At 50.0% G+C, this 10,618-nt stretch overlaps 1 protein-coding gene and 1 long non-coding RNA gene across 2 annotated transcripts; one reads left to right on the top strand and one right to left on the bottom strand.

Moving 5' to 3' along the window:
* Positions 1 to 1,322: 1,322 nt before the first annotated feature.
* On the top strand, positions 1,323 to 6,299 carry LOC308595828 (struthiocalcin-1-like). The gene is made up of 5 exons (XM_081210566.1): positions 1,323 to 1,432; positions 3,088 to 3,185; positions 3,465 to 3,602; positions 4,786 to 4,900; positions 6,042 to 6,299. The coding sequence occupies exons 1-5, from the start codon at positions 1,366 to 1,368 to the stop codon at positions 6,101 to 6,103; spliced, it is 480 nt and encodes a 159-aa protein (XP_081066692.1). The 5' UTR covers positions 1,323 to 1,365; the 3' UTR covers positions 6,104 to 6,299.
* Positions 6,300 to 8,318: 2,019 nt separating this feature from the next.
* On the bottom strand, positions 8,319 to 10,526 carry LOC308595933. Its single transcript, XR_014012231.1, has 2 exons — positions 10,392 to 10,526; positions 8,319 to 9,450 (listed from the first exon to the last, which is right to left on the bottom strand). It is a non-coding gene; the product is annotated as an uncharacterized lncRNA (long non-coding RNA).
* Positions 10,527 to 10,618: the final 92 nt, after the last annotated feature.

The raw sequence follows: 10,618 nt of genomic DNA, 5'->3' as shown, positions 1-10,618 counted from the left end.
ACAGCGCCACCCGCGTCCCTTCTGTAGGGATAAATCAGAGCAAATGTCAGTTCAGAGAAAACCCCGTAGATGTTTGCTCTGATTCAACGGTAAATATCAGGTTTTGCCAGGCAGGGGAAAGAGGTGGAGCAAGAGCAAGTCTGGATGAAACCATAGAATCGTAGGGAGGGACCCCCAGGGGACACCTAGTCCAACCCCTTGGAATTGCAGCAAGAGAATCCCTGGCCCAGCTGCCGAGATGCTATTGAAGTACTCAGAGGCATACGATTTAATTTACGATTTACGATATCTTTATTGTCATTGTCCCTTGCAGAACAAATATAAATGCTTACAAAGTGTAATAAGCAAAAAATCTGCCCTTATTCCCTTATGGGGGACACAAGAGCCCTTATAGAGTCCTTTTGTAGGTTCCCTATCGGTAGGAGAAAATAACAGAGGCCAACCAGAGAATATTGAGAAGCAAAGCAGCTAGTAAGCCTGATCTTTATTGATCTGTTGCAACAGGGTGCCCCCTTCACACACAGGAGGAGGAGGAGGACCCAGAACCTAGGTGTGCCCCCCCTTATGTAGACATTTTAAATTTCCTGCCCTGGAGCTCAAGACCACCCCCCAGATACATCATACCTACATCACAGAAATGTGGTCTACAACAGAAATTTGAGTGTTGTTGTTTTTCCTGTCTGGCAGGTTTTCTGATAGTGCCTTATCTGATTCCCTTTACTGGTAGTCTGGCCATTCCTTTGAGATGGTGATTTCTCAATTCCTGAGACAATGGGAAGGTTCCCTCACCCTCTCCCTCCTTGCAGAGAAAACATTTGGTCAGTTTAGGAGTCAAAATGGTTTCAGGGAGTCAAAATGGATTCTGAAAGGTCTTTCTGTGCTGCTCCAGACATTGGTACATTTATGAACATTTATTATACAGTGGTACCTCAGGTTACATACGCTTCAGGTTACAGACGCTTCAGGTTACAGACTCCGCTAACCCAGAAATATTACCTCAAGTTAAGAACTTTGCTTCAGGATGAGAACAGAAATCGGGCTCCGGCAGCGCGGCAGCAGCAGGAGGCCCCATTAGCTAAAGTGGTGCTTCAGGTTAAGAACAGTTTCAGGTTAAGAACGGACCTCTGGAATGAATTAAGTACGTAACCAGAGGTAGCATTGTATATATAAGACCTTATTTTTTATTATTTCAAAAGAAACAAACAGCACTGGCCACCCCAAGCCGTCAGTTCAGGGATGGCAAGGTTGTCTCCAAACATTTCTGCTTCTGGCACTGAATGGGCAAGGACCACAGAGTCCTCCTCTCTTCTCCTGATTCCTCTTCCTCTCTCTCTTCCTTCCCAGAGCTGAAGAAGAAGCAAGAAGATGGGTCTGGTTTCCTATTTCAGCCTTGGGCTCCTGGGATGCTTAGTAGTTGGACCCTTCATGAGTGGTGAGTTCCTCCAAGACCCCAATGGGGATGCATGAACCCCCACCCTGTCTCTTGCACCCTGAAGATTTTAAGGGGATCATCCTGGTCCAGTGCCCATTATTATTATTATTATTATTATTATTATTATTATTATTATTATTCCTGCTTTTTTCTTTAAGAAATGTTTAGGGGAACTCATTTTGATGCAAGAAAATCACCCTTTTATAGTTCAAATCAGGGAAAATAAATGGACAAAAGTACAAAGATTCACAACATGTTTAGGGGTGTGCGTACCCCTGTGTATCCCCATAAAAAAGCACTGGTGGTGGTGGTGGTGGTGATGAATTTATACCCTGCCTTTTTCCCTAACAGGGACACAAGGCAGCTTACAGATAAAAATAAACACAGCTAAAACCCCCTTGGGGAGGGGAGAACAATAATTTTTTAAAAAGCAATTAAACTTTGATAGTATACGTATATGTGTATACTGGTGTGTAAGAGAGAGAGAGAGAGATCTAGCCAAACATACAGATCATTGCAATAAAAGCAACACAGTGGCTGCACTTTCCTTAAAAGCAGTCCGTTCCCAAAAGCCTCTTGGGGCAAGACAGCCTTTGCCAGCGACAAGGAGGGGCAACAAGGAGGGAGCCAGTCTGGTTTCCCTAAGGAGGGAGAATCAGAGCTGCCTGGGAGTTTTGGTCCTAGCTTTTTGACTGTGTCATTTTAATTTGTCCACCTCAAGTCTCGATCTGGAGATCTGCACCGGGTTGTATATATAGAGTGAGAAATGTTAGTTTGTTCTTGGGTTGTTTGGTTGCTTAGTGAAAGCTGGTAGTGGTGATGTGTGTATAGTTGGTCAGTCGCTTTGGCAGAAAGACTTTTAAGAATAAAAGCAGAAAGTACTCCGCAAGGATACTTTTCTCGTGGACTCTTTTATGCCGACAAGGGTCCGAGGACTAGGCTGAGGCGACAAAGGGAGGTCAGAACCTTTTTTTTTTTTTAACAAACACTGACAAGATCGGCATACAGTGGTACCTCGGGTTACAGACGCTTCAGGTTACAGACTCCGCTAACCCAGAAATAGTACCTCGGGTTACGAATTTTGCTTCAGGGTGAGAACAGAATTACCGTATTTTTCGCCCTATAGGACGCACCGCCCCATAAGGCGCACCTAGCTTTTTAGGGGGAAATAAAGGGGGGGGGGAATTATTTTTCCCCCCCAGGCGCCAGCCCCCAGAACAGGCAACCCTTCGCAAGCTGTGGGAGCCCAGCGCTGGGTTCCCGCGCCTTGCGGAGAGCTGCGCAAAGCCTGGAGAGCGAGAGGGGTCGGTGCGCACGGACCCCTCTCACTCTCCAGGCTTCAGCGAAAGCCTGCATTCGCCCCATAGGACGCACACACATTTCCCCTTCATTTTTGGAGGGGGAAAAGTGCGTCCTATAGGGCGAAAAATACGGTAAGTACTTAACCCGAGGTACCACTGTATAAATAAAATAAAATAAGAATAGCAAATAAGCAAATAAGCAAATAAGCCTGCTGCCCAGACTCTTTGTGCCCACAATTGGAATGGGGCACACTACCCAGAGGTGCCCCTCCCTGTCCTCCTCCTAGGATGGGTGGCTGGGGGGCAACCAGGGGGTTCTGTATCTCTCATGATGACGCTCTGTGTCCCACGCAGGAGGTGTCCATGCTGCACAGTGTCCCAACAACTGGCTGTCTTTCCAGGGAAAATGCTACGGTTACTTCCCCCAGGAGGTGTCCTGGCAGCATGCGGAGGTGAGCAGTGTAAAAGGGCTGTATTTATTAAATTTCTATAAGCTAAAAAGTCCCAAACTCTGCACCCTTTCCCCTGTATTTATTAAATTTCTGTATTTATTAAATTTCTATAAGCTAAGAAGTCCCAAACTCTGCCCCCTTTCCCCACAGGGGAGTCTCCCCACCCCACTGATAATTTTGGTTCTGAACCTTCTCCAACTCCTTTTTGAGATAAGGCAACCAGAACGTTACCCAGTATTCTGAATATCTTGGACTCACCTTTTCCCCTCCCTCGACCAGAATGAATGTCAGCGCCTGGGGGGACACCTGGCCTCCCTTCTGGACAGGAACGAGCACAACGCCGTGGCCAGGTTCCTGCAGCAGGCCCAGAGGTGGGACGACGAGGACGTCTGGTTCGGGCTCTCCATCCCTGGCAGGGTGAGTGAGAAGCATCATTGCCCACCAAAGAATCGTGGCTTTGGAAGGGCCCCCCGAGGTTCATCTAGTCCAACCCCCTGCGATGCAGGAATATGCCCCCATATGCCGCTGTTGCTTGTGGTGCGTGTTGACGTCCCAGCATCCATGTTTCTATGTGGGAGAGGCCAGAGCACCTGGGAAATTGCTGGAAGGGAGAATTCAGGTTCTCACCTGAATGCAGAATTTCCACAGCCCCAAACACAGTTATCCTCTGACAGGGCACTTCTGGGGGTTCCCCACACAGCCCCTGAGGTCTGGTCGGCCTTTACTAGGGACCAAGCCTTTGGTGTGGGAGGCTTTGCCCTGCGGAACTCCCTGCCAGGGGAAGTTCAGTGCGAACCATAACATTGTATGTTAGAATTCCTGCTCCATGATTGCAGTCATGGGATTGTTGTCTTTCACATGACGGTGTATGTTTTGACTCCACAGAGTGGGAAGTGACGGAGACAGGATGTTTGTGTTCCTGTGTTCCATGAAGTGGGACTATTGTCCTTTTTCTCTTTGCTGTCTGATGCTGGAGAGAGAGGGAGCCATGTTGCAGTGCTCCGTGTGTGTTTATATGTAAATAAAGTAGATTAGCCAAAATGCTGAGGTCTGTTACGCAAGTTGCGCAAACTCTGCAGATCCCTAAGTGTGCTGATGTCTGTTGGCATCGGTCGCTGTGATGTTTGGGCTGAAGAAAGCTTTTGAAGCTCCCGAACGATGGACCAGGAGGGAGGGAACATGCCAGTCAGGCACGTGTCTCGGCCAGGGTCCTACTCGTGTGTAGGCTGAACTCCTCACATTGTACAGTTGGAAGAGACCCTGACGATCATCTAGTCCAATCCCCTGCAATGCAGCTGTCCCATACAGGGATCAAACCTGCAACCTTGGCGTTATCAGCACCACGCTCTAACCAGCTGAGCTATTCAGGCTGACATCCCTACCTTCTTTTAGATGCCGTCTAAAAAAATGGTGTTATTCACAGAGTCCTTTGAGTTGAGTTTCTTTCTACCAAGCAATATTTATTTATGCATTTGTTGTATTTATTTATTTATTTATTTTAAATGTTACGTAGCGCCTTGCTGGGTTTTTCTGAAAGCTCGGCCCCTAAATGTTCCAAATCCCGGTTCCCAGATACATTTCTCGTCTTCCCCATTTGCAGAGCACCACCTGGGCCTGGGCAGACGGGAGCCCCGTGAGCTACACAGCCTGGGAAAAGTACAAGAGCTATCCTGCCCTGAAAGGCGAGCATTGCGCTGCCCTGGATGAGTCTTCAGGTGAGGAAGTTTGTGTGAGAGAGGGGGATTTAGGAGGGTGGCTCTGTTCTGGGCACCAGGCAGCGCTCGCGGCAGGAATCATTCACGCTCGGCGCTGTTAACCTGCGGAACTCCCTGCCTGAGGCTGTTGCAATGAGAACTCAGCGGGGTGCGACACAAATGGAAATATAAAGGCAGTGTGACATTTGTTAGGTGGGTTCCCGTGGCAACCTTCTGCTTTGTAGCAGGGTCTGTGGTGAACAGGAGGGGAAAGAGCTATGGAACTCGCTGCCACAGGAGGCAACCCAGTCCTTTTTAAAAAAGGACCAATTCATGGAGGCGACGGCTAGCAATGGCTACTGGCCACATTGGCTATTCATGGCCTAGGACCCTCGTACCTATGGGACCGCCTCTCCTGGTATGCCCCACGGAGGACCTTAAGGTCCATAAATAGCAACACCCTAGCGGTCCCGAGACCTAAGGAAGTCAGATTAGCCTCAACCAGAGCCAGGACCTTTTCAGCACTGGCCCCGACTTGGTGGAACGCTCTCTCTCATGAGACCAGGGGCCTGCGGGATCTGATTTCTTTCCGAAGGGCCTTTCCGCAGGGCCTGGCCTTTGGCTTGGAATCAACTTGATCCCCTTCCCCTCTTTCCTCTTTCCTTTCTTTTTCTGTGATGGAACTCCTATTTGGGGACTTTTTTTCTGGCCCAGTCTGGAGAGTTGGCTTTGGTGAAGATTTGATGTTTTCATCCCCAAAACGATTTCGATTTGAGTTTCTACTGAAATAAGGCTGCATTTTAATGCTGTACTTTAATCTTGTTTTAATCTTGTTTTTAAGTTGCATTTTAATCCATTGTTTTTATACCTGATGTTAGCTGCCCTGAGCCCAGCCTTAACTGGGGAAGGCGGGGTATAAATAAATAAATAAATTATTATTATTATTATTATTATTATTATTATTATTATTATTATTATTCTCTGCCTCCATGGTCAGAGGCAGCAAGGCTTCTGAATCCTAGTTGCTGGAAGCCGCAGGAGGGCAGAGAACTCTGGGGCTGGGGTCCTGCAGGTTTCCTTTTGGGGCATGTGGTCTGCTCTTCGGATATTCTTATGGGGCAGGTTTCCCAGGACTGACTCCTCCCTCTCTCCCCTTTCCCAGGGTTCATGCTGTGGGACAACGATTCCTGCTACGACCGGAACCCCTTCGTCTGCAAGGTGTAGACAAGCACACCTGGTGGCCAGGAATCCTGGAAGCTTCAGCACAGACCACAACCTGCCCTGCCCTGGTTGGGTGCCTGGGGCCCCCGGTCTCCTGTCTCCAGCCCTGCACAGACCCTCACTACACATCCCCTTTCTCCCTCTCTCAAATCAGCCCCCCCCAGCTCCCTTGCTCTGACTCTGGATGCCAACTCAGGCAGGCAGCAGCACAGTAGTAGCAATAAACCTCTCTTGAGCATGTAGAATGCACCGTCTCTCTTCGTTTTCTGTGGGGGGGGGCTATGTTTTTTTTAAGGAGATACATGGAAATTGGGACCCTCTAAAGCATGGGTAGGCAAACCAAGGCCCGGGAGCCAGATCCGGCTCAATCGCCTTCTCAATCCAGCCCACGGACGGTCCAGGAATCAGCGTGTTTTTACATGAGTAGAATGTGTCCTTTTATTTAAAATGCATCTCTGGGTTATTTGTGGAGCATAGGAATTCATTCATTTCCCCCCCAAAAAACATAGTCCGCCCTCCCCCCCACAAGGTCTGAGGGACAGTGGACCGGCCCTCTGCTGAAAAAGTTTGCTGACCCCTGCTCTAAAGCAAGTCCCGATTTTCATGCATCAAAGGCTAGGGGGTCCTTGCCCTTCCTGGCTCTGGGGCGGCCTTCTCTCCCCTGGTGTCCTCCAGCTGGTTGGACTACAATACCCATCAGCCCCTGCGTCAGATGGCCACGGAGGCAGCAAATGAGGGGATCTGTAGTCCAAAGCAGCAAGAAGATGCTATGCTGTGTGTGTGTGTGTGTGTGTGTGTGTGTGTGTGTGTGTGTGTGTCTAGATCAGAGGCCAACCATGCCTGGTTAGCTTTGCTCTCTGTTCAAGCCTGATCGGGAACAAAGTGGGACTGGCTGTGGCAGGCAATGACCCATAGAATCATAATATTGTAGACTTGGAAGCTACCTCCAAGAGCCATCTAGTCCAACCCCCTGCAATGCAGGAATCTCAGCCAAAGCATCCATGCCAGATGGCCAGCCAACCTCTGCTTAAAAACCTCCAAGGAAGGAGGAGAGTCCGAAACCTCCCTGGGCATGTTTGCTGTGTGGCCTTCAGGGGATGGGGAGATTTTCCTTGGCACGTCCAAAGCAATAGCATAGCTGAAGATAAAAGTCTTGCAGGAGCGAGGAGGCAGGGCTGCAGAGGGCAGACGGTGCGGCACAGGGTCAAGAAGACAGTTGGTAAAGGGACCCCTGACCATTAGGTCCAGTCGTCGCCGACTCTGGGGTTGCGGTGCACATCTCGCTTTATTGGCCGAGGGAGCCGGCGTACAGCTTCCGGGTCATGTGGCCAGCATGACTGAGCCACTTCTGGCGAACCAGAGCAGCGCACGGAAACGCCCTTTACCTTCCTGCCAGAGTGGTACCTATTTATCTACTTGCACTTTGACGTGCTTTCAAACCGCTAGGTTGGCAGGAGCAGGGACCGAGCAACGGGAGCTCACCCTTCGCAGGGATTCGAACCACTGACCTTCTGATTGGCAAGTCCTAGACTCTGTGGTTTAACCCACAGCACCACCCACGTCAGTTGAGGTAGCCCCAAATCTGAAAAGGCTTAGGTCGGTCTCATCTCTCGGTGGGGCAGCGAAAAGTATGGACAATGGCACTTTTGGGGAAATGGGCAAAAGAAGGGAGGCCTCTAGCTGGTACAGGAGGTGGTGACGGTTTTCTGGAAACCTGGTATCTTTTCGCAACATTCTCAATCAGAAACTTCTTTGGCACCTTCCGGAATCACTCCTTCAACTGTGGCAGAAGATCTTTTCTTCCATAGCCTAGAGGGGGTGGTGATGGTATGTTTATGGGGAACTGTTGTGGAAATCCACGAGACACAAAGATATATGAAGGTGATGCAGTCAGGGCATCTGATGCCACACCAGCCCAGGGTTCCATTGCCAATGGAAAATGAAGCCATCACTTCCTGGCAGCAGCCAAGGGGGGGGGGGCTGTAGAAGATGCAGCATCCACAGTGGATGTGCCAAGCCCAGAGGACCTCTCCTCCCCATTTCCCTCGCTGGGCAATCCACAGTTGTGTGACACAGTTCTTGGGCTTGGCCTGCTTCACGCCCTGCCTGCCCCTCCTTTGGAGAAGCTCCCTCACCCCAGCCTCGTCTTCATGCCCACCTTAAGATCTGACCTGTGCTCAGCACACCCCCAGTGGCAAATCCTTTGAGGAAAGATGAAGGGACTGGCAGTGTTGGCCAAGAAAAATGTTGGGTGGGTGTGGGGAGGCTGCAAGACTCTTGGGGAAGCCCCGGTGGGCTCAGTGCAACTTACTCCTGTGTAAGCATTCGTACGACTGGGCTGCTTAAGTCGAACCCAAGACTTGCAAATAATCTCCAAAAAGCTCTCCCAGCAGGGATGCTCAAAAACTGCCTCCTTTGGGGTTCAGAGATGCACACTTTTTGGATTCAGTTGAGTTTTCGTGGCACTAAGAACCTGGGACCCATTAGGCAGCTTCAACGTGGACGAGAGCAGGAAGGGCCTGTGCTGCAGTCGAGGGCCAGGGTATCCCTCTATGCCCCCTTCCTCCTCTCCCTGAGCAAGGCTGTTGACTTGGGTCCAGCCTTGCGAATTTGGCTCCAAGGACCATTGCCAATAGCCAATAGCCTGGGGGGATTGGAAGGTTGCCGACGTAACTGAGTGTGGAAAAGAAGGATGTTTAGCAAGGTGTTCTGGGAAGGAGATGGCTGAGAAAAGACTGGGATCCATCTTGGGCAGGCTGGCTGAAGGCTGGCTGGGAGAGATGCCTTGGACTCTAAGGCGGCAGTGGTGTAGGGGGCAAGCCCCTCTTGAAACGACCGTGCTGTGAGATCTGGACCCCCTCCATGCAGGCTGAAGGTGCAAATAGGTGAATAAACCGTATTTCTTGAAGCTATGACAGTCTCTGCCATGTCTCAGGACTCCAAAGGAACCACAGTGCCGGGAACCTCCTGGAGTCTTGCAGAGAGTTGGCACCCGACTTGTGTTACAATACTGAGCAAGAAAGACCATTGGTCCGACAGAGGGGCTTTGCCACACGTCCAGTTGTGCTTGCCCAGAAAGCACTGGCCCCAGGGATTTTCTGCCTTTCCTATCCGAGTGGTTTCCTGTTTGCCACGCTGCTTTCCCCTGGAAAACCAGCTCTTTGGAATTAAATCAGAGGAAATGTCCTCTGGGGAAACCCTGATGGTTGCTTGCTCCAATTCAGCGGCAAAGTTTGGAAGTTTTCCCCAGGAAAACAGAAGTGCAGGTGAGCCCCCAAAGCAAGGGGGCGTCCTCTGCCCCTGTTCTCCAGCAGCTATGCGGCAAGGAGGTTATGACTGCTGACCAATACCTGGAGTAGGCAACATGATGACCAAGTACATATGCAATAAACAATATTTTCTAGAATTCCTTCAAACCATAACAAGTCCAAAATGAAATCTTTAGTCTCAAAGTCTCTGAAAATCATTAAATGAAGTGAGGTACCAGAGTTTATGGGACACGGGTGGCACTGTGGGTTAAACCCCTTGCCTAGGATTTGCCGATCGGAAGGTTCGAATCCCCACAACGGGGTGAGCTCCCGTTGCTTGGTCCCTGCTCCTGCCAACCTAGAAGTTCGAAAGCATGTCAAAGTGCAAGTAGATAAATAGGTACCCCTCCGACGGGAAGGTAAATGGCGTTTCCGTGCGCTGCTCTGGTTCGCCAGAAGCGGCTTAGACATGCTGGCCACATGACCCGGAAGCTGTACGCTGGCTCCCTCGGCCAATAAAGCGAGATGAGCGCCGCAACCCCAGAGTCGGTCACGACTGGACCTAATGGTCAGGGGTCCCTTTACCTTTACCAGACTTTATACAATGACAGACAAGCTGTGAAGCTTTGTGTCTTCAGCAAATATGATGTCCAACACTGAACAGTGATTCTGGATATTGACTACTAGAATTCTTGGTCAGCGTGGTGGGAAGATATAGAATTGCTTCATAAACCCATCTTATTTCGAATGAATGTACGTAAATGAAAATATCCAGTGCTGTGGACTACATTATTACATGAGCACTGTTCCACGGGATTGGATATTTTCATTTACATACATTCTATATGTAGTCTATATATAAAAGATTGTTTATTGCATGTGTACATGGTCATCGTGTGGCCCAGACACTGCTGACGTTCTCTTTGCAACACAAAGGGGTCATGGGGAAGGAAGCGCAGGTGAGCCCCCAAAGCAAGGCGACTTCCTGTGCCCCTGTTCTCCAGCAGCTATGTGGCAAGGTTGTTAGGACTGCTGACCAACACCTGGAGTAAGCCTGCAATTTTTTCAGGGAAAGATCCATTCTTTGTGCCTTGGCCGGGGCTGGAGAGGGATGGGCCCTGGGAATGTACACACCGCCCAAGAAAGAAGCTGAGGAGGAGCCCCCAGCCCCTGCCACCCCCCTGCCCAACTTGCATTTCCTCTGCCCCCCTCCCCGTTCCCTAAGAGACACCTACAGCAGAGCAGCTTAGAAAACAGGCTCAGCGCCAGG

Source organism: Podarcis bocagei (assembly GCF_964188305.1).
Source record: "Podarcis bocagei genome assembly, chromosome: 10".
In the NCBI taxonomy this organism is placed as follows: Eukaryota; Metazoa; Chordata; class Lepidosauria; order Squamata; family Lacertidae; genus Podarcis; species Podarcis bocagei.
Note: the sequence above shows the minus strand (reverse complement) of the source record. Positions and strands in the feature narration are given on the sequence as shown.